Raw genomic sequence first — 24,748 nt, forward strand, 5'->3', positions numbered from 1 at the left:
TGTGAAACCCTCCCCAATCGATCAATAATGTAGCGACATCAATCACACAGACAAATGGTTGCAAACAAAGACTTTATAAGATTAGTTTAGACAGGACAAATAAAGAAATGAGTCTTCCTAATAACCCAAAAACATAGGCAACTAACAAAAAAATGATCAAACAGATATATTGCAATCTAACAGAAGCCCTATATGTAGGTAAAATCAGGTATGCATGTAAGTGGGGTGAAAGGTCGAGGTTTGTGGAAGAGACCTGGAGTCACAATGCAAGGAAAAAATATATAGACTCTAGAGTAATTACTGATGTGACATTATTTTACTTTGTTTCTTTCCATAAATATAGTGTAATAATTTGGTGGTAAACTTAAAAAATATTTTAAAATGGATTCTAATATGATACCATGTAATAATTTTAACTATAGCATAGAAGTACTTGCATCTCTTAACCCCAAAGCAGTGACCAAGTTCATGTACTTCCGCTAGAGGAGGTCTCAACCTTTCCAGCATTCAGTGCAATGTGCGATTGCCACCTAGACATTTATGTGCCCGAGCAAAGTAAACGGTATAAACTGCAAACCAATCAAGTGATACAGATCAGGTGGCCCTCAGATTCATGTCTTTTATCCACCGGAGCCACACAGAGGAGCAGTGCGAGGTGGACACTTCCTGAGAGCCCTCTACAGTGTCACTGCTGATCTCTCAGAAATCTTATTGAGAAAGGAGGCTAATTAGAATTCAGGTCCCTAACTGAGAATCTTCAAACCACTGCATGCGACTGTATGCATTTGCTACTTGGAATGGCAGCATAAACTAAATAGTATGTCTAGCTGGAGGCCTACTACAGGGTGACGCTAAGGTTAATTTCACCGGCTCTGGTGTTTTGGGGGAAGCGTCTAGCTGAAGTTGAGGACGTTGCTGTCGAAGTGCGTGAGCACGTGCTTCTCAAACAGCCGCTGGTCACAGTCCAGGGGGAACTGCTCGCTGCACATGGGACAGACCTTCCAGTGGCTCTCCACGTGCTCCTCAAACTTACTCTGGTCGTAGTTGGGAGGGAAGATGACTTCGCAGAGTGGACAGCGTTTCTGAATGTCCAAGCTGTGGGGAAAAGGATGAAGGACTGAATGAAAATGCTCATTCCCTTGACATAATGTTTTTGTATGTAGTGTCTGAATCCATACATGCTTTCATGCACACATACTGTCCACATTTTACGGTCTTTGCTTTCACCCCTCTGCAAGCTGTGCTCAGTTACTGCTTTCGTTAGTACACCATGTGGGCAGAGTGGGTTTGTTTTGGATTAAAATGCCAAAGGACACTTAAACAGAGTGTTAGTTTTGGACAGTGAATAAACGGAAAGCTGTGCCTGTCCCAGCTGCTTGATCATGGAATAATGAAACCACACCAACACTGGTGGAACAAAACAAAAGGCAAAGGGAAATTAAACTAGCAGTCTATCAATCTCAATATGCTTTTCACTTTACAGAACACATGTTGCCGAACAGACCAACGACAGAGCTGCATGAGAGTAATAATGTATGTGGCTATGTGAGACCCCACCAGCAGTGCACAGATGTCCCTGCTATAGGACAAAGAACAGGATGACAATGGGAATCTGCCCCTGTGCTACCATGGGTGAGCTTGCTACAAGGCCACGGGGTGACTTGACATGAAGACACTGCACCATCCCAGGCCTTCCCCACGGCCACTTTTTAACAGACAGGAAGGCACAGTGGGGGAGGACCTGGTTGTATTGCAAGGGGCACATTACCTGGAATCAAAGCAGAAGCGGGGCCGGCCATCGGTGAGGAGGGGGCTCTGGGGCTCCCCTGCCACTGGCTGTTCTGTGGCACCACCCTCCTGGAAGAGACACATCACCAGCCTCAGCCAAATGTCATCAACTATTCTGTGTAACAATATCTCTGATATGACATGCAAGTTGGAAAACCTCTCTAGAATATGGACAGTCCAGACCCCATAAAGCATATTCACATAGCCTCCTCTCCTCGAGGCAACCTCAGCCACAGAATCCCGTAATAGTACACATCAGCACCATTACTTCCTGTCAGCACAGCAAAACAGCAGTAATCTATTCCTGCTGTGTGCAGGGGTTGCTGAAACTGGGCATATGTAAGGTCTTTCTTCCAACAAAGCGAATTAGAGGACTTGTTTAGCTAGGTGTGAATTGTGTAGTGTGAGCAGCCTTGTGTAATTGTCCTTTTTCCACTCAATGGGAATGGTCGGATTAGATTAGTCAGGAACAGCGCTGGCTGTGGTTCACTAGTGGCCTTCCCTCTTTAGCGTTACCTCTGCAGTAATAATATAATGGCCGAGACTCTCCTAATGACCTGCTGTTCGGGCTCATTAGTGCTGGGGGAAGTGGCTGAAGCTTCCTGTAAATTCCTGTACAGGCAACTCATCCCCAGCCCCACACTGGTGTGAGAGGTACAGAGAGCTGGTGGGGGCAGGAGATGACACGGGGAGAGGCAGAAACAGGCTCCCCGGCAGCGGGTTTCGACACCGGGGCCGTATTTGTGGTTGAGAGGACTCACGTTGCTGGGCGCCTCAGGCTCCTCCAGGCCATCGGGGGGACTGGGGTTTCGGGAGGGCTGGATGCAGACCACATTACTGTCCCAGGAAGGGGGCCCCACAGGGGGCCGTATGGGCATCTGGTCTGAGGGGAACTCTGCATCCGCTCCGTCTGGGTGAGAGAGAACAGCACGCGTTGCTGTGGAGACGCCGGAACATCGCCATAGAAACATAACAGTTCCAAGCAGAACTACAGAGGAGAGAAACCCAGCAGCTTTGGGTGTGTGTGTGTGTGTGTGTGTGTGTGTGTGTGTGTGTCAGGAAGAGGGACCATGCCTCTCACCTTCTGGGTCAGGAGTGGTGTAGGGGTTCCCATAGCGCAGCTCTGTGGACTGCTGGGCCACCAGGGCAGTTGGTGGTGCATCCTGGGTGTACGGGAGGGGGTACTGCAGGAACATGGGCTGGCTGCCCTCCAGACTGGAGTCCTCCGACACCAGACCCTCCTTTACCTCTGAGCTCTTCTTCAGCCCCTGCCAAAGACATTCGCAAGATGTACAGTGTACATCTGAGTGAAATTAAAGTCATGAAGTAGGTTTCAACGGTAAAGAGTGAATGCACACACCAGTGGGGATACGCAAGCACTGTAATTTCTACATGGTGAAACGATGTATAAAAACACCCCTTAATAAAAGTAAAAAAATCTGCACTTTAACTGCATGTGAATTGCTTGATTACAAAACAAAAATTGTGGTATGCAAAATCATGAAAAAAAAAAAAAAAGTCTTTGTCCCAAACATTACGGAGCTCAGTGTACAGCTTGACTTGAGACCTGTAATCACACACACATTTCCTGTCCTGCGTCACTCTCCGTCTCCCAGACAACGCCACGCGCCACAATCAAACACAGTGGACTCGCACACAAACAGTTTAATTGCCTCCCTTCATTAAAATAAATAAATAAATCTCCTTTTCAAGGGAATTTTAAGTCTTTTTCGTTTTTTATTGATGTTTTTCAGCAGGCGCCAATTTCATTTATAGAGTCAACCTCAAACTGGGTCATTTTGCCCTTCTAAGCTGAACGTGGGTTACCTTTCAGCTGTTTCAGTGTCAGTGCGGATCTCGCTGTGGTCCACAGTAATTGAATGGAAAATAAGAAGTCACTGGTTTTGCCACTCCAATTAGAGAACCGTGATAAACCCACATGAGAAGCTGGGCCAAAGTGGCGAGCTGAGCTTTTAGGAGCCATCTGAAAAGTCACGAAGGAGCACGCACCTCCTCGAGCTTCTCCTTCTCCTTCACAAGCAGCGCCACGTTCTCCTTCAGCTCTTTAACCTCCCGCCCTTTCTCTGCCACCTGGCTCTGCAGCACAGACACAGGGAAACTTTCAAACAATGTCGGCAAATGCCGTTTTTCTTAAAGATTACCATTTTAAATCACATCAGGAGCTATTGTTGGAGCCAAAGATGACCAGAAATATGGGCTGCAAATGCAGTGGCTCAGTGGGGTAGGTCACATGACTGGAGGCCTCCTATCACAACAACCTGTTAAAGTAATCCCCCCTCCAGACACACAGTCCCCGTTTTCACATGAGACAGTCGGAGCCAAGAAACGCATTAGGCGGGTGGAGGAGAGGATCTTTCAGTACCCATGTCCCACTGTCTCCAGCCTTCACATAAACAGCCATAAAAGCTGTCTCCGAGAGGACCGCTCCGTAAACCATGCTGTCCATGTATTTATGTCCATCTGCAGATAATATCGGAGACTGCCTCTTTGTTTAAAGGAGTGATAAACAGATGCTCTTTCTTCGATGGAAAAATCGCAGAGTTCAGAGTCTAGGAGTGTAAGACGATCTTGTGCAACCTCATCCCAGTAGACCCGGCCGACCTCGTAGTGACATTCCTCCCCGTAACCCATCCCGTGGCAACAACCTTGCTTTTTTTTCTAACTTTCATTCCCCATTTTGCCTTTTCTCCCCGGTTGTATTTGTTGTTGGATCCCATGGCTGCAGGGCTGACTGGAGCACGTTTGCCCCCTCAGAGTGCAGGCTGCTGGCTGCCCCTTCTCCTCACCTGCTGAGCTGCGCAGTCACTGCACCGGAGTGCACTTCATGCGCAGCTGCAAGCAGACTGCAAGCAAACGGCTGAGCTGAGGAGTCATTTGTAACCCTCCCCAGCGATAAAGCCCACTGCGATCCAGCCACTGCCAGGGTCCAGACTGCAGCCAGCTCCACCACACTGTAAACTAATGCTTTAGCACAGAGCATAACTTCCCCTGCAAATACACTCCTCATTTCTGCCTCTGACAGGATCTTCGCACATCAGTACTAAGTGCTCCACATAGTTACTGACCTTCAATACTAAACACATAAATGAGTTTATCACTAGCAATACATTACATTAGTCATTTAGTTATGGGCCTTGGTTAAGGTGAGCGATGCATGTACAAGTGATATATAATAGACTGGCTAGTGACTTTGCACAAATGACAAACAGCAGCATATGCTACTCAACTGTACCCTATGTCCCAGGCCATGCATGGACCAGTGTGGTACACGCCACTCCCCTTCCAGAATAAAACGACTGTGCCCTTCAGACATGAAGACGCACACGAGCTTCCTTAAGAGTGCGGGGCAGAGTGTCTGAGGGGACACAGCCCTGCCAGCGTGACTCGCCTTATATCGATCCTCTGCGGCTGCCAGCTGCAGCTTCAAGCTCTCATTTATCTTCAACTGCTCCTTCCATTTCACCTCAACCTTCGCCAGCTCTTCAGCAAACATGCAGCTGCGCTCCTTCTCCTCCTGCACACACGACACGTCAGCGCCTCCTCTGGCCATTACGCGCGGTCACACGCCTCATTACGGGGGTCACGCATTCACACAGCGCTGAAACACTCGCACTCCTCACGTACACAGGCAACACACTGCAAAACTACCGTCTTTACAAGCATTTTTTTAAATCAGCATTTTATTCTCAAGAATAAAATATTAGCTTGTTTTAAGTCATGAAATGGGTAAATAAATAAAGTGTAATAAGCGTTTACGTTTAAATATAAGACAAAAATGCTTGACTGACTCTTATATTAATTTGATATTATTTACAGGACCACAACACACTTAAGCCTCGGTATACATAATACACCTGAATTGTACAAACACACAAACATATATACACACACACACACACACAACATACATACACACACACACACACTCACACACACACACTTACACTCAGCATCTGTTTGCATTTCTTGTACTTGTCACTTTTCTCGATCACTTCTTTATTAATGCCTTTCAGTTTCTCCTGGATAATTGCATCAAGTGCAATATTGGAGGATGTTGGGCTCCCTGAAACACAGAATGTCAGATCAGACCCCGGGCTGTCCTGGCCCAGCAGATGAGCGGTTACAGGGAGGAGAGCTTCACGGAGAAGAGGGCGTTCATACCTTGCTCCGGGCTGGAGGGCATCTCTGCTGCCACCGCACTTTTCTTTGAGTCCTAAGAACACCACACGGATACAGATCAGCCAATCAGCAGGCCCAGGGCCCTCACCGACCAATCACAACCTGCCGTCAGCAGCATCTACACTACTGCTGCAGGAGTACCGGTTACCTACAGCACATTCACCAACTGATGTTTTATGATAGATTCACGTTTAGTAGCCAGCCAGAGTGCATATGATAATAACATCACACCTGTAGGGTTATTAAGACAGTCATGTGTACAGTAACTACACTGCAGGCATGATGTGCAGTGTACGTCTGAGTGAAATTAAACTCATAAAGTAAGTTTCAACAGTAAAGAGTGAATGCACACACCAGTGGGTAGACGCAAGCGCCATAATTTCTACCTGGTGAAACCATGTATAAAAATACCCTTTAATAAAATCTGAATCTCCACATGTTAATTATTTGTTGGTCCCACACATTATGGAGCTCACTATCTACACTGCAGGCATGATGGATGACCCTGTCGTTAAATAATGATCCAGTAGGTAAAAGTAGAGTAAACCTGTCTGCCCTGTTAGGGGTGCAGCACCCAACCTGCCCACAGGGGCCCCAACTCTCCCCAGGGCTGAAAGCTACTGACCTGGGTCAGGTGCATACTCCAGGTAACCGCTTGGAGACATTAACCTGACATGTGTTCAAGAAAGCCAACGTTTGCGGTGAACTATGTTTGCAGGAAACAGTTACTGTTGAGCAACTTTGAATTAACATTCCATTTAGTTCACCAACAACAAATACAAATGAATGTGACATAGGTCTAACAATGCCAGCTAGCTGATTCGTTGCTTACCTGTGATTTATTTTTTAAAAGTAACAACAAATGTTACATTGATTAAAGTGTATTAGAACAGCCAACTACTTGAAAACTTTTGATCTCTCTGCGTTTTTCCAATCTGCAGCTACTTTAGTTGCTGCACGCTACCTTTTCAAAAGGTTAGCTAACGTGGTCTTGAACGCACGTGTGAACTCACCCCTTGCTGCTCGGAGAGCTTGGCCACGTGTCTCTGGAGTTTCTGGCACTCCTTGTATTTCTCCTTGTAGTGTTCAGCAGCCATGTGCAACCTCAGCTTCAGGTCCTCCACCTCTCTCTGCAGCTCTGCCTCCTTCCCAGCCTCCGCATCCCCCCCTCCTTCTGCCCCGGCCTGCTGGGTACGGAGTCATGTCACTACACCGTTAACACAATGAGGAAGATAAGGTGGCCTACGGAAGGTTAAAATGGCTGCCAAAAATTGGGACCTGGGGCTCATTCACATCCCTTTTTTATTGTCTTTACTCCTCTCCTTGACCCTAGCTCCACCCATCGGAAGGGGTCAAGAAAAGATGAAAGAGAAAGACGGGGAAATCGGGAAAAGCGGGAATTAGGCGAACGGAATGCCCTTGCTCCTCGCGTCAGTTACAGACACGGCCGATGCATGGCAGACGGGCAGAGGCTGATCCGCAGGTCGATCATTTACACGTCTGGCTTTCTGAAAAAATCAAAAATAAATAGAACTTCTGCAAAGGATGCGCTGATATTTTCTTGCTCAAACGGAAAGATTGGGAGTTCCTAACTTCTACTACCTAACTCCTAGAAGGAACATTTAAGGGGTTGGAATGTCCTTAAAGATGGCGGACCTCGGGTCAGGAGTGAGGAAAGGAGAGGAGTGGAGAGACGTAAGCGACTGGAATGAGCCCCTGGGTTCTAAAGGGCACGTGAGAGGAAAGGGCTCCATACGGCCTCCTGCAGGGCGGCAGCCCTCATGCTGTCCAGCTGCTCCTGCATGCGGCTGTACTGGGCCTGGGTGTCGGCCTGGCTCTTGCACAGCGCCTCCATCTCCACGCGTAGGCGGTGCAGGTCAGAAATGCTGCGGTCGCGTGCGCTGGACACGTCCCTCAGCTCCGAGGCCAGCATGGAGGCCTGCTGCCGCGTGGCCTGCAGCTGCTCCTCCGTCTGGCGGAGCTGCTCCTTCAGCGCGTCCTTCTCCGTCTGCCGGACACACGCACAGCTGCGTTAGACCCGCACGCACGCACGCCCAGACACACGCACGCCCAGACACGCGCAGACACCTGCGTTAGACCCGCACGCACGCCCAGACACGCGCACACCTGCGTTAGACACACGCACGCCCAGACACGCACACACCTGCATTAGACCCGCGCACGCCCAGACACGCGCATACACCTGCGTTAGACACACGCACGCCCAGACACGCGCACACCTGCGTTAGACCCGCACGCACGCCCAGACACGCACACACCTGCGTTAGACACACGCACGCCCAGACACGCACACACCTGCGTTAGACACACGCACGCCCAGACACGCGCACACCTGCGTTAGACCCGCACGCACGCCCAGACACGCACACACCTGCGTTAGACACGCGCACGCCCAGACACGCACACCTGCGTTAGACACACGCACGCCCAGACACGCACACCTGCGTTAGACCCGCACGCACGCCCAGACACGCACACACCTGCGTTAGACACACGCACGCCCAGACACGCACACACCTGCGTTAGACACACGCACGCCCAGACACGCACACCTGCGTTAGACCCGCACGCACGCCCAGACACGCACACACCTGCGTTAGACACACGCACGCCCAGACACGCACACACCTGCGTTAGACACACGCACGCCCAGACACGTGCACACCTGCGTTAGACACACGCACGCCCAGACACGCGCACACCTGCGTTAGACCCGCACGCACGCCCAGACACGCACACCTGCGTTAGACACACGCACGCCCAGACACGCGCACACCTGCGTTAGACACACGCACGCCCAGACACGCGCACACCTGCGTTAGACACACGCACGCCCAGACACGCACACACCTGCGTTAGACACACGCACGCCCAGACACGCACACACCTGCGTTAGACCCGCACGCCCACACCTACGTTAGACCCGCACGTACGCCCAGACACTACAGAATGATGACTGATGGGCGGATGCATTCACATCTGCCCTCTAACCGACAGACAAACCACCCTACAGCTACAGACAGGGCTACAGACAGGGCTACAGACAGGGCTACAGACTGCACTGGTCAGTCCAGCGGGACAGGCGTGTGCAGAGGCAGCCGTACCGGGGAGGCGCTGTTGGACAGGATCTCCTTCTGCAGTTTCTCCTTCTCGGCGAGGCACGACCGCAGACGCCCCACCTCCTCCTTAAACTGAGTGATCATGTTCTCCTTGTTCACATCCACCACCTTCTGCATCTGCAGATCCGCCGTCAGCTTCCGTGTCTCCAGCTCCCTGTTCTTCAGGTGCACCTGCAGAACACACGCATACACACAGACACACAGACACACAGACACACAGACACACAGACACACAGACACACAGACACACAGACACAGACACAGACACACAGACACAATGACACAATGACACAATGACACACACACCCATACAAATACACAAAGGGACACAAAGACGCACACAAGCACACACACACACAAGTACAGAAGGAACACATTTTCTTTTTAAAAGACAGTCGTTTTCACCTGGCCTAAGCAGTGCCATTACAGTAAGCACAGAACAATAACCAGCTTTGAGGCAAATACTACACAGTATTAGCAACTTATGAAACGTACACAAAGAGCCCAATTACACCGCGGCTAGGAGACTGGTAGTAAATCTCCTAAATGATGTGCAGGTTCCACTGTACTTCCATGGCCACCGTGTGTCCCAGTCCCCGTAAGTAAGCAGTGGCCACCACCAGGCACACACTCACACATGGAAAGCATCAACAGCCTCAAATAAGCCAGCTTCATTTAAAAAACAGGACGTAAAGCGCTCCCCGCTTAATGACAGTAAGAGAGGGAATAGATGAGATGTGAGTAACGAGGATGAAACGTGGGCGGAAGAGAGGCCTGTGGGGAAGGGCGAGAGAACAGCACACAGAAAACCCCAGCGTTCAGACCAGCTCTAAACTGACACGCTTAAAAAGGCCCTGTACGAAACACACCAGGTCTACACTGATACTGCCCAAAACACACCAGGTTTAAAATGACACCACATGAAGGGTTAACATGCTGTTGTCCATATTCTTATGCTTATATTTTGTCCATGTTATATAAAATGATGTGTCCTGTCCTGATCGGCATGCTGATGCTCTCTTATATGAGAGGATGGCTGAGTAACTGTGTGAGCCAGATACAAATATCTCACAGGCCAGAAAGTTACAACTCCCGCAGGCCTTGAGCAAAAAACATTACAAAAAGGGAGGATGAGGGTTTCTTTTTTATCGAACGAAGTGGTCGTCCTTGAACACGTCTGCACTGTCCCCGATTAGTTTGCCTCTCTATAACAAGATGAGGGCGTTCCCTTCTCAACCCCACACAGAGAGGAGGTGGCGTAAAACCATTAGTCCACATAACAGATCAGAGTAAATCTGCTCGAGTACAGGCAGGCCAGGTCTAAACTCATCAGGGAACAAAGACCACCCAACTCACTCTGACAGTGACAGCAGAAACGAGCAGCACCCAAACTCCCTCACAAATCACACAGGGCGTGCGTCACCTTATATAGCTCCTTCTCATCGCGCTCGTTCTGCAGCTGAGACTCCAGACTGTCCTTCTCCACCATCAGCTTCTTCACTCTGTCCCGTAGGCTGTGAAGAGATCAGTCACAACAGCTTCTCACCGTGCCAAAACGTACAGGGCAACCTAACCCTCCCATCTCTCACATGGGTCCACACACACACACCACACACACACACACCACACACACACACCACACACACACACCACACACACCACGATTCACTCACCAGTCCATCTCTGTCTCTTTCTGGATTCCTTTCTGTGTGACACCGATGAGGTCCTCCTCCAGCTGGTGGACTCTGGAGGTCACCTCCTGGTGCTTCCTCTTCACCTCCTCCCTCTCCTCCTGCAGGTTCTGAGAGGCACTCTGGAGCTCCTGAAATGGAGACCCAAACATTTCTGAAGAATGGAAAGAGAGGTTTCATAACCTCTGGAAGGGCCACTGGAAAGAGCTCTTCAGGGAAGAGAAGACACAACTGCCCTCCAAAGAGCTTCAGGACAATGAGAAGTAACAGTGGTTACATGGACAACATTAACAACATTAACAACATTAACGCCTTTGGTCCCATACCAAATCTGGCCAATCCTTGCCTACTTATCTAGTGTTCTATACATGTGTGAGTGTCACTTGGAAAATGACTTAAATGAAGCAAGACACTCTGAGCATTTACCACAAATTCATTTATACCTAACTTATGAAAATAAACTGTGGTGAATTTAGTAAAAATGCAAAAGTGTGTTGAAATACTGATGCAAAATGGATTTCCTGAGTGTGCAAAATCTGAGTGACAGCCAGAACTACTAAAGATCAGAAGTAAAATGTAAGCTGTGTACTCTGATGTCCCTTAGTGTCTCCAAATAAAATTTAAAAAGGGCAAAATGGTGCATTGCTGTAAATCATTAAATAATTATATATTTTACTACAAATCAGCCATTTTGATTAATTAAACTTTCAATCACTTCCAAGTGGAAATTAGCTGTTCATCAGCATAGGGTCTAAGATATCTAGGGATCTGAAAAACTGGTTTCAACAAGTTTTCCCCCCCATTACGAAGTATAAAAATTGGAATACAATATCATGTTTATGGGGCAATGTAAAATGAAATGTTATTAGCAGTAATACGGAAGTCTTTGCCAAATTCACATGTATCAGAATTCATGCTTCAACTTTCTCCCCAAATCCATGTGGCCATGGCTTCATTTTTTTGGCCAAATTAGTAAACACTTCCAAAAACCAGAGGAAAACAACCATTACGACTGTTGTGCCTGTATCTTACCACATAATGTTCTGGATGACTGTGCAAAGCGTGCAGAAGAAAACATTCTCGTGGTTATTCTCAGCCCTCAGTCCAAGTTCTAATTTTACAATTTTACATGCCATACACTGTTGGAAAGTTTATACTCTAATCTACTAGGTGAGAGTTCTCAATCAAACAGAAAGAAATGAAAACATTTCACCGCGGCGAAAAGAGCAAATAGCACACTCGATCCTGATATGGACCTATTATTCATGACCATCCAGGTATTAAAGCCAGATTTGCATTATGTGAATCAGATGTGCCCCGTTCCCATTACAGCTGATATCTGATATCCTGAGCTGCTCAGAATGAACAGCGCTGAGCCAAACGCCCCATGTGGGGAACTGAGGAGACGTTCTCTCACACACATCTACCCTGGCTCACACAGAGGGGAGAGAAAGACCAGCAGCACTGCAGTCAGACCCATCTGTGCTCCTCTATACACTGACGAACGGCGAAAACAACTCACCGCTCCGCATACACTCTGTTAGAACTTGTCAGCGGAGGTATAAATCACAAACGTCTCCTAAATGCTACGGGCATCAGTCCCGAGACGTGCATGAAGCAACACACACACACACACACACACACACACACACACACACACAAGCAGAAACGGTGTGACTCATTGCACAGACCCCGCTGACATAGTCTTTGGAAGAGGATCAAGTGTAAATTGAAAGCTAGGCTCCGTTCAGCACATGGAATACCCCCCTCGATAAGTGCAGAATTATAGCTTATTCTCATCTCCAGGTGTGTCACTCTGAAAAAAGACCCACTTCAGACCTGCCTCTCCCGCAGGGCACAACCATCTGAATTACTCTATGAATTTTATTGCCAAAGTTTTGGAACAATTTAAGCAGCACATAAAAACCTTATAAAAGTGTCGTAAAATTAACAGCCGCAAAATATGTACTTATGTTTTCATCTTAAGGCCATTTCCATTTCCAAGTAGATTTACAGTGCATGGTATACTCCACAACTATTATGCTTAAGTTATACACTCCATTTGATAAATTAATTTCATGTTGTAATAAAAAAATCACCTCTAAGATTCAAATTTTAGGTGTTCTGAGGCTTTTTTTGAGGGGCCAGGCAGTGTCATACAAAGTAAACTTTGTGGGGAAACCCACAGGGCTGTGTGACAGACACACACTAGGGGGCGCTAAGAGATTGCACACTCAAAATCTCTTCCTCCGGCCATTCCTTTCACTTATCCTGTTTTTGAGCTGTTTTTTTATGATTTCACTACAAATTATGTTTTTAATTACAGCATGGCTACATTGCAAAACACTAATAACACCCATGTTTTTCACCCATTCTTCCAAAAGAAGAGAACCCGTAAAAGACTGCGGCACGCTGAAATGCCATTGGTCTCCTTGCTCTCGTGTATGTATCCCATCTGTCTGTGCGAGTGCCACATCATGCTCGCTCTCTGTGGGCGATACATTCACTGGATGCCCAGAACCACCACCCACTTCCTCCCAGAACCTCAAGAGTAAAATGTACAGGACCAGTGGAGCCACTCATCACAGACAAACCGCACACTGCAGAAGCACTCCCTACACAGTGAAGAATAGATGAGTTCCATCCTGCCTGGAGGTGACTGGAGGAAGCCCTTTGTACCCTCACACATCTTTAGGGTGTGATGACAGCGTTTTACAGCCTGGATGGATGCAGTTTACCTGCGACCGCCGGTGGGGCCCTGGCACTTCAAACGGAGCAGAGGGAAGGCGCTCACGCGATCGCACAGCCCGATCAAACGAAGGAGAGAGGGAGAGGGAGAGAGAGGGAGAGGGAGAGAGAGGGAGAGGGAGGGAGAGGGAGAGAAAGACTGCAGTAGATGGGCGTTCTCTCACCTGGTTCTCTTTCCTCAGCTGGGCACAGACTTCTCTCTCCTCCTCACACTTTCTCTGCACTTTCTCCCTCTCCTCCTGTACCTCCTCCTTCTCTCTCTGCAGGAGCGTCATAGCCCTCACAAGCTCCTCTTTTTCCTTCCGAGCCTCCTCCACCTTTTGCTGCAGGAGGGAAAGCAGAGTTGGAGGACACCTCATGACCATGAAACTCACAAGTGATTATGAACAAGTATGGAAATCATAAAGAGCGGTTAACACTAAAATTTTCATACAAGTTCCTGTTTCAGTGTTTGCAAAGGTCAATAGACCAGCTACGAAGACAGACTACCGTAAAGAACTTTTAGAAGTTCAGAAGTACCCTTTTATAACCGGTATTACTTATAGTCATAATGCTAATAATACTACCACTAAACACACTCTCGAGACATGAATAAACAACATAAATGATTGAAGCCATCAAATCTTTGGATTCACAGAATTTGGTGAATAGCCAAACCGCACAGGTACGGACGTGTCCGCAGGTATGAGTGTGCGCGTACACGTCATGTCTACAAGAGAATGCGTACGTGCGTTTTGTTCATTTCTCACCTCCAGCAGGCCAGCTTTCGTGGTGACCACTAGAATGTCGGAGTTGTTCTCGTCCTCCACAGTCAGCAGGTCGTCCGTGGGGTGGCTGGCCCGAAACTGGAAGGGGGTGCTAGCCCCCCGGATCTCGCCTTTGTGTGTGACATAGCAGAACTGGTAGAACTCCCCGTCGTCGTTCGGAACATAGTATCCTGGAAAACAAGCGAGGCCGTTAGTGCCAATTATGGTTGGATTCAATTAATCAGTTAACTACAATAAACACATCTTTACAAACCTTCAAACGCAATAGGGAAAAAAAGTTCTATATAAACGCTTAAATTTATAGAGCACACAAGCAGACAATGTTCCTGGTCTATGAGCAGCTCAAAGGGGAAGGAGTGACAAAAAAATCTAATTAAAACTTTCCATTTTAGGATTGGGTTTGGCTCTCTGTTGGTGTTAGTGGTGGGATGGCTGGCTTCATTTCAAATGTTGATGATAGAGAGATGATGGGAGAGTTTGGAGGGACATGAACATTTTTGAAAATACCCAAGACCCACATTGAATTGTATTATAGCATTTAGCACACGTTGTTGTCCTATTTGTACATAGAAATGATATACGGCTGGATATTCACAAAGGCAATTCAGGTTAGGTACTTTGCTCAAGGGCACAGTGCCCCAACAAATTTCTCTTTTTCTTACTTCTAACATTATGTTTCCAGCCTGATGCGCTTTTGTATTGACAAATATGCTATTTGCATCCGTTACGAATACAGAAAGATAGAGCAGCAACATCATTTGGTTTGACTGTAGCAAGTAATCCTGACACTGTAGCAGTAGTGTGAAGAAGTGGCTTTCTCTGGAGAGCAGATGCTACTCTGCATACCAAAAAGTGATATCAGAATGGGCATTCCAAATTTGGAGATAAGGAGGGAAAAGGTAAATGGGGAAAAAATTGAAAGCAGACGTTTTTTTTTTCCTTCTTCTCCTTATTCAGAATGCACAACTGTATTTGCGATGCTGCATCAGCAGAGAAACGTCCTCTGAATCTGGGAGCCTGCAGTCACCCCGCAGGCCACTGGGGGAGCTGTGGAGTCGTCCCGCTGGAGCAGCACACTTAGCGCACAGCAGGCTCAGACTGCTGACGGAAAGCCTCCCTCCCTGCCCGATGCCAAGGCCAATTACACACTGCCCTGCAGGGCTGCCCGCCAGTCTCCACAGGCAGCGTCACGTCCCCACACAGAGAACAAGCCAAACAGTCTTCTTCTGCAATTATTAAACATCTAAAATTAAAACTTTTAAAAGCCCTCTCGTCCAGTCACGAGGCATTTCCACGCCTGCGAGCCAATCGGAAGCCCTGCGGACTCCCCCCACACCCCCGGCGAAGTAAAAACTCTGCAGAAAGGCCAGAACGAGGAGAAAGGCCAGGCTAACACACGAGGGCATTCCAAAAAGGAGGTGTGGCATTTAACGGTTTCCTGTTTCCACCATAAGGATAAACAGGCTTGTATAAAATGGGGGATTTTTTGCAACTTTACCTTGAAACACCACTACTCTGTTGATTGTGGTTCCCTCAGCGTAGTTCTCAGGAAAAGGTGACCACAGAAACGTGTAGTAGTCTCGTGCAGTGCTCCAACCGACCTGTGGGTAGAAAAGTGGTTACAGTCCGGAACACACCAGCACAGAGTGGGTATCTTAGTACCCTGCTGGTACCTTACTGTAACCCACAGCAGAAATAGCCTTTCAGCACACAACACCTTCACCAGAAACCACCCCTCTCACTGTGGAACGACAGTAATAAGCAGAAGAAACTAAATGAAAATGGCTGTTTCAGACAGTGTAAATCATAATAATTTTCTTACATTATAATTATCAATATTTTTACTCCATCAGAAAACAAGAAGGCCTTTGTAAGAAATGTACGATAGCTAATGAAGTTTAAGCTCTGGAGACTTTTACAGAGATCCTTTAAGCGTTCATTTCCCGGCCCCCTGCAAACGTGGCCAATGCCCTGGAGCACGCTACTGAAAGGGAAGCATGGGTTTGGTTAGCTGCAGCCAGGCTCAAACAGGAAGAGCAAAATAGGTGAAAATTTTATACATACTTCAAAATGTAAACCAAGATGTAATTATATGAATTTTATGTGTTGTTAACTGATGGCTGATGAGGGGAGTGCAGAACATACATCCATAATTTCAGCCCTCTGCCATAAAACTGTCAGCCAGAATCAGACTTGTGTATGCACAAGAAAGTTCTACGTGCACGCGCACGCGCACACACACACACACACACACACACACACACACACACACACACACACACACACACACACACACACACACACACACAGAGAGAGAGAGAGAGAGAAAATCAGGGAACGGCTGGTATCTTACACTTCCTTTCACAGTGATGTCAGTATAGCAGAAGTGCCCATGAGCACCTGAGAGGAGCCTGGGGTGTCAGCGCAGTTAAGAACAGGAAGCAGTAAAGGCTTGAGCATCGTTAGCGTTAATGCTAGGTAGTAGTCCTCGTTTCCCAACTTCATTACAGGCAAACAGGTAAGAGGGCAAACTACCAAAAAAAAGAAAAAAGAAAAAAAAGAAATACATCCGTCTTGTCTTGGGCCCCAGAGAACATGTGTGGATAGCTTCAATGTGCATGGATTACATTAGCAACAGCATGCACTGGTACTGTACCATCCTTGGGACGGTACTTCGCACTGAAAAAGGACAATGAATCATTTTTAAACATCTCTGTCAAGCACAAACCCCATTAGACAGCGGTTCTGTAACGCGTCGAGGGAAAAAACCCCAGATGTACCGACTGCCGGTATCCGCTTTTCAGGCCGTGCCCGCTCGGAAACGCTCGAAACGCTCGCACGTTATCGTTTACGTCCCCGCAGAGATGGGCAGCCGACATAAATAGCGGCGTAATTGCGCGGTGGGAAATTGCAGTCGCCGGCGGCGAGGGGCGGGTTCGGGGGCTGCGTGTACGTACAGGACCGATTAAATAAAGCGCAGAGCAGGGCCCGGGCGAGCGAGGCGCCGCCATGAATCACGGCAGGAGCCCGGCTCAGCTGCGCACTGACACCGTAATTATAAACCCCGGCTGCTTTCTCCGGAGCGGCCCCGCCGCTCGCCCCAGTGGTTCCGGGGCCGCGCGGGAGGCCTTTAAAGTTACGGCCCCGTGCAAGCGCTGCGCCATCAAAGAGCAGCCGCTCCGGCGTGTTCAGACACCGCGGCGTAGGAAACCTTAAAGGTACAACACCATTTCTGTGTTAAAACATTGTCACTAGACCATTGTAAATCCCTTCCTATCGTTTAAAAAGGCTCACTGACGTGCTGACTCGCCCTCTGCCTGTGTTTATAGTCCTTCAATTTGGGTTTCAAAACATACAGTTGACAGACCAATACTCAGTCCCAAAACATTGTATAGCTGTACAATAATTCAAGCTCATTGGTTGAAATGGCGTGGGGGGGGTTTCAATGTCAGCGCGTTCAGAGACAAGGGGGAGGGATAAACAGTGTTGTGGTTTAAGGGTGTCTGTTGCTGCAATTCTTGACCGTTAGAAGTCCAAAATTAACTATTGTACCTTTAAAACAACTTCACATTTTGCTGTTGCTTAGATTCAACACCAATCAACTGGTAACCCTGTAATAAACCTAGAAGGATTTATATCCTACATACAAGTAACATGGTCAGGATTGTTGTATGGTATCAGTATCTTTGGACTGAACATTTCAGCTGTAAAGCACATAAAAATGATTAGAATGTAACACACCAAACAGCTTTGCACCAATAGGTATAAACATAGTGATTTGAGTTTGAATTGCAATCCTTAATTTTAAAGCTGTCTCTTTGAATGCCATGACATCCATTGGTCTTTATAATTCACTGTATTGATGTATCATGATTGTAATAATTTTAGCTGTGAAATGCATTCAATCATTTTTACGACTTCAATTATCAGTATAATTTAATTATATCAGTAATACTGGATATCATCTATCAGTCCCTAGTGGCATCCCATTACGGATAATTAAATAATGAATTTACCCGTTTTAATCATATTCAGAAATATACGATGACAAATATACTTCTAAACAATAAAAAGAAACATCTCAAAATATTAGTGTTGTAATGGTCTCTGGATTATTTTTCAAACTAATTATTTTTCTAGGCTGAAGGAAGAACATCTGGTGCATGTTTCTGCTATAATATTAGCCCAAAATCCTAAACAAAAAGTTGCACCCACCCCAGTCCTGCTCAATAAAGATTGAACACTCGGTGTGTTGAAGAAGAAAACTCCACAGGGCCAACATTTGCCGATTGAGGCTGTTACAGCTTCACGTCACTAGGGTGCGATAGCTCTTCATGTGCGCTTCTTGCGGCAAATAACCGTGTGCCGGTAACAGAACCTCCCTACAGACCAGTGACTCATGGCCCAGACATGCTCCTGTGTGTTCTAGCTTGGCACTATCATGCAGATGTCTGTGATAAAGGATTTATGGGCCAAAGCTTGGCTTCTGCAGGGCTGCTCTGTCGTTGAGTATCTTTGTTTTGCCTGCTGAAGGAAGGAACAAATAATATGCAATATGCCAATTCTGAGCTGAATGTACCAATTTGCTGTGCCGAAATATTCATGGAGGGCGTTTGGAAAAAAAAATTAAAAGAAATAAACAATAAAAAAGAGTTTCAAAATAAGCATGGGAATATGCAGGGCAGGAACACCGTAGACCCAGGCATATGAACAGGAGGAGTGGCGGTTTAAATACCTGCTCTGCAAATAAAATATCACCAAGTCTACAGCAGGACTACTACAGCTCATAAACAATGATGGCCAGCACCATCAACACCCCCCACTGTCCCCAAACATAGGCATCCCCCTTACACCAGCAATATGGACATTATGCAGTATTTGCACACCAAAATATAAAGGAAAGTGACATCGTTTCATTATGCAAATTTAAGATAATCGAAATTCTTTAAAGGACAAAAAATAATAATAATTTGATCATAGGTTTGCCATCTCATGGTGACATTTCATTTATAAACATTTCTGAACAGTGGGGGACATTCACTCCACTCTGTTGGTGGCTAATTGGTGAAAAAGCTGTGTTTAAAACAGAAGAAAAAAGACCAGTTAAGCTGCTAATCCCTGCCACCACCCACACACACCCCTCAGTCCACACAGTGTTCAGGAGGAGCCAAAAAGTGAGAGTCAAAAGGGAGAGGAAATGGAGAGAGAAGGGAAATGAAAGGAGTGAAATGCGCAAAAAACCACAGAGGAGAGAAGAGGCACCTTGAAGATGCCGACCCAGTCCTTGTGGTGCGGTCTGATGAACTGGGTGAGGGTGTAGTGACACTCCAGGGCAGCGTTGGGGATGTAGCTCTTCCCCACATTCTGGAAGATCACATGGGCAAAGTTTGACGTTTCCATGGTGCTGCTAGTTGAGGGGCCTTCCTGGTAGAACGCCATCTCTCCCATCAAAGGGTGTCCCTAAAGGACAGACAGCAGAAGAGGACATTTCACAGTTACGGAGGAGTTTACTCACTTAAAATCATTAACAGTGAAACAAACACAATTCGCCTGCAAAAGTTTTCAAATATTATCTAGTCATTATTGAATGAATTCAACAATTATTTCCAACTGCCTACCAGAGTAAACAAGCTGGGATAGGGCCTGTGTAAATACGCAACCAGAATAACAGACTTGCCATGAGGAATAAACCACGTTCCCAACTGCCGGCATACTTCAAAATCTTTCCCTGCTGCGATAAAGTCTGCATGTGACAGTCAGCCAGCTGTACAATAATGGTTTGTGTCTTATTGGGGCCCTAGGGCTCTTCTATGGGGATACACAGCCAAGCCCAAATAAAATATTTCATTGGACAAGCCGAGCATTTTCAATTCTGGCTCCAGCAGTAGCAGCCGTTTACTTTCAACAAAAACACTTTCTGGAAGTCATTTTTGCCAAATATTGTTGTCGTCCATGACACTTCAGGTCCACTTCAGCTTGCAAATGCATACAGATGTAAGATGGACATAGAAAATGTTAGGGTAAAAGATAAATTTGGTGTTCAGAAAATGAGTTTATTATGCCTGAGCTTTTAAGTCTAGGCTATATCTGTAAAAGAGAGGATGTCTTATGAGATTCCTCTAAGGAGCTCCGAAGGAACAGCGGACTGAAAGCAGTCTAAACAAATCATGATTCACACTCAGCTGATTTCAGATACGATCCATTATGTAAGAAGCTTAGAAATGTTGTCCCTTAAAAAAATGTTCAGGGTGTCTCGGTGGCGCAGCCTGTAGAGCACTGACCGCATGCTCATTGCGAGCCGCGACGTTGGCGGTTCGAATCCGACCGTCTGACATTTATCGCATGTCTTCCCCTCTCTCTCGCTCCCGTTCTTCCTGTCTCTCTATACTGTATACTGTCCAATAAAGCTGAAAAAGGCCTAAGAAATATCTTTAAAAATAAAATAAATTTTAAAATTTTAAAAAATGTTCAGTTCGGACCCCCTTCATGTAACGTGAACTGTCTGGACATAATACCCAAAATGCTTTAATGCCGTAGCATTCCCTACTGTAATTAAAGAAGTAACTGATTAATGTAAGAGGTCAATGTTCACGGTACAGCAATAAAATGTTTATGCAATGTCATCATTGTGGTCATCACTCTTGTCATTAGTTTGACACATAGACCTTTGAATTGTAATTCATGACAATGTACTGATTTCAACTGCTGAACGTGCATCTCTGGAATTGTGGCAACACAAGGACTAAAGATTTTGCATGTGACCAATAGTCTGCAGGCTGTGTTGCGGGAAAAGAAGAGTGCCGACTGCTCTAGAGATTAGCCTAAACATATTATCAACTTTCTGTATACAAGCAGGATACTAAAATGCTCCCCCAGGGTTAAGAACACAATTGCTCAAAGGTAGAAGAAGAGTGCTCCATATGTTGTTCAACACTCCTGGTTATATGCCCAGTTCCCTCAGCCAAACAGTGCAGTCTGGCTTATGTACAGCCCTGTGAATAAACATGTAGTACAGAAAAGGCTGAATCATTTCCATTTGCACACAGGGCTCTCTTCCCACACTCCCTTCAGTAATCGGTCTTAAAAGCGACCAGATAGCATCAACTGAAAACTATTTAAACTATGGCTACATTTACCCTGCAGCTAAATGTCACTCCCAAAAACTGACAGTGAGCTTACGAACATATGTTTCTAGCACCCCGAAACCTACACGTACATTTGGTGTCAAATTAGTTTTCTGTTAGCCTAGCCGATTACATAACAGACAATCGAGTATCAAGTCCCACTACAAAGAAGTGAACATAATTTCACTGTAAAACAAAAACAAAAGAAGTGCCAACATTCAGTTGCAGACAAGTCACAAAAGATACATGATGTGCTATATATAGACAAAAACCTATGAACTGGGGCAGAAGGGAAGGATTTCATAGAAAGTCAAAACAAGAAACCTACTTAGTAATGTCCACATCCATACAGTAATGTCAATCTGGAAAGATTGAAAAGGATTCCCCCACTGTTAAAGGGTTGGTGGGTGTGACTCAAACAATGGCCTACAGGTACATCAAACTGTGCCCCATGAACAAAGTCACAGCACAGAAGCTGAAAGTGATCGGGATTCAGGAAGATTGACTGAAATTACTGACAAATATGATGACTCTACAATTAGAGGACAATAACAATTCATGATAATATGTAGTTTACAGTCATAGCAAGTGATTCAATTTAAAGGAACCTAAGAAATTATTAACTGGGGCAAAAATACTTTGAGTTATTGTAAGATTTGTCTTCTCCTAGAAGTAGCTTATATTTGAAAAGATATTCACTACAATAATTGTTTAATGTTTAAAGTAATATCAACTTGGCCTGGGTTTGGTGACATTTTAAGAAATGGCTTCGCTCTGCTTTGAGTGGTAAAGATGAGATTATTCAGATTCAGGCCCTCTCACACTACTCACTCAAACGTGTAGGTATAGCAGATTTTTTTTTCTGTAGCATTCATCAATATGGGACTGGGACAGAGGACACACAGGCAGTGCCATTCCATATTGACTAACAGAGTGGGGTGAAGGTTGAATTCCATGCAAGATTACAAAGCTGATTATTAACATTTGACTAAACACATACTAACTAGCTGACTGTGAAAAACCAATTACCTAATGGGAAGCTTGAAATGCACCATCATCTGCCAATTTGTGGCTGCCAAGGTTATTTAATCTATTTAATTTATTAATTATGACCTCCACAGGATTAAGGAACCCCCTTTACCCATTACAACTAGATTAAATCATAATATGGTATATTAATTGTTGAGAATTGGTGCATTTCTTTCTTTAGATTTAAACCTGTAGACCCAAAATTGTCTTCAAACAATTTGCATTTCAGGGGCCTATCTGCATACCGTACTGTACATAATACATAGGCCTAGTTCTAATACATGTTACATAAGTGTATTACTACATTGACTGTCACTGCATACCGGTAGATATATGACATGGGGTTTATGTTTCGAAACACTTCACATCAGAAATTTCCCGGCCATGGCATGACGTCGTAAAAAGATATCATAAAAATGCATTAGCCTACATCACAGGAACGCAGCTAGTAATGTGTGTGTCTCCATTCCGCAGTTCCATTATAAAAACAAATATGCTGCAAAATAGAGTTAGCTAGCTAATGAGTTGGTTAGAGACCAACTAATTAACTGGTCCCGCGATCTCAGATATTCAATTGCTACCTAACTTTTAGTGAACAGACAACTGGCTTCATTTAGCTGCTGGGTTATACCAAGATGCTACAGCAGCTACGCAGGCTATTGTTGCTAACGACCTGAATACAAGTAAAACTCTGATCGTGTTTACCTGACCTTTCCATTAAATAACGTGTTCAATTCTTCAAAAACAAACTTCGAATAGTTTTAAGCGTTAACAGTTTCGCTTAACGCCAACTACTTAGGCTATGAATATTAACAAACAGCAAAGTTAATTTATACATTGGATAATCTGGTTAATTTGGCATGTTAGATAGCTAGCTAGCTACATCCGTAAACATGTCATGTAGATAACATGTAAATAAGAGCTAGTTATATTTGTTTAAAAAATCGTGGCAGCAGGACAACCAGTGAGCGCTAAAACTAACTGGATATTTTTGACTATCCTCGAGTCGCTGAGCTCGTGAAAACTGGTATTATGAAGGCCTTATCAGTGAAGGCCGTTCAGTGCGACAGACATGCAAAATGCTAACGTTAGCTAGCTAACTCTTAAGATTGTAAACTAGCTAGCTAACATCAGTTTATTGCTAGCTCCACCAAAACAAATATTGTTTTATTTCTGACATCGCTCAAATATGTAAAATCTAAATAAAACTCAAAAGCGTATATTCGCATTTTTCAATACATCTTTTTTCTCCACTCCAATTTAGCCAAATAAATTTGCTAACGTTAGTCAGCTACATGACAACTCAGCGTTAGCTCTGTTCGAAGTCCTTGGCTTAGCAATAACAGCCATAGCTTGCTTGTCAGCCAAGTTCGAACCAACAGAAGATCAAGGTTAGCATACCAACTACAAAGTATATGCCTTGTCAATTATGGATTTACACATTAATAATATTCAACAATACCTTTTTCCCATGTGAAATTGAAGTAAAACGTGGTTTATGCTGCAAAACAGTTGTTGACGCACTTTTTCCCCTCTCAAGCTGAAGGCATTCCCCTTCTTGCTTCCTGAAATAGAATAACAACGTGACATCATTTCCGGATGACGTGCATGGCCTTTTCTATGTTGACCAATTTTAAAGACCTGGGGGCACTATTGATATTACTTGATGTCTGATGTATATTTTTTATTCTACTTCTAGTTCAACTTCCCTAGAAAAGTGAAGCACAAATGCTCATATTGGGGGGGGGGGGGGGGGGGGACATGAATAGTACACAAAATCCATCCAAATTCCTTGCTTCCAAAAGTCATACAGTGCTCTGCATAATGTTTGTGGCAAAGACCCGTCATTTATTTATTTGCCTCCAAAATTAGAGATTTGTAAGAAAACAAATCACACAAGGTTAAAGTGCCCATTGTCAGATTTTAATAAAGGGAATGTGTATACAGTTTGGATTCACAATGTAGAAATTGCAGCAATCCCCCCATTTCAGGGCATCATAATGTTTGGAACACAACAATGTCATGTTTAGTATTTTGTTGCATATCATTTGCATGCCATGACTTCCTGATGTCTGTAACCTTTCAACATCAACAGAGTCTGGATATCTTATTTTCCAGTTGTCCTCAAAGCAATTCTAAAACTCTTTGCATTTGAATGGATTTCTATGGGAATGGGGGGTGGGATTAAATTATGCTGGTGCAGTATGGAACATATTTTTTGGCTAAATGGCTTTAAGTCATCAATGGTCCAAGGTACAGTA

At 45.5% G+C, this 24,748-nt stretch overlaps 1 protein-coding gene across 5 annotated transcripts; it reads right to left on the reverse strand.

The window, feature by feature from the left end:
• Positions 1–58: 58 nt before the first annotated feature.
• Positions 59–24,080, reverse strand: tax1bp1b (Tax1 (human T-cell leukemia virus type I) binding protein 1b). Of its 5 annotated transcripts, none has more exons than XM_061240313.1 (18): positions 23,950–24,080; positions 19,597–19,794; positions 15,833–15,935; positions 14,317–14,504; positions 13,732–13,890; positions 10,802–10,950; positions 10,552–10,642; positions 9,114–9,299; positions 7,745–7,996; positions 7,002–7,172; positions 5,971–6,022; positions 5,754–5,872; positions 5,198–5,323; positions 3,799–3,885; positions 2,870–3,056; positions 2,550–2,698; positions 1,769–1,857; positions 59–1,095 (listed from the first exon to the last, which is right to left on the reverse strand). In XM_061240313.1, the coding sequence occupies exons 2-18, from the start codon at positions 19,780–19,782 to the stop codon at positions 894–896; spliced, it is 2,496 nt and encodes an 831-aa protein (XP_061096297.1). In that variant the 5' UTR covers positions 19,783–19,794; positions 23,950–24,080; the 3' UTR covers positions 59–893. The 5 variants fall into 5 exon arrangements, with proteins under 5 accessions (XP_061096297.1, XP_061096288.1, XP_061096313.1 ...); XM_061240304.1 differs by having other exon boundaries at positions 7,002–7,175; XM_061240329.1 differs by lacking the exon at positions 5,198–5,323 and having other exon boundaries at positions 7,002–7,175.
• Between the last annotated feature and the right edge of the window lie 668 nt (positions 24,081–24,748).

The sequence above is a fragment of the Conger conger genome, chromosome 1 (genome assembly GCF_963514075.1).
Source record: "Conger conger chromosome 1, fConCon1.1, whole genome shotgun sequence".
Lineage (NCBI taxonomy): Eukaryota > Metazoa > Chordata > Actinopteri > Anguilliformes > Congridae > Conger > Conger conger.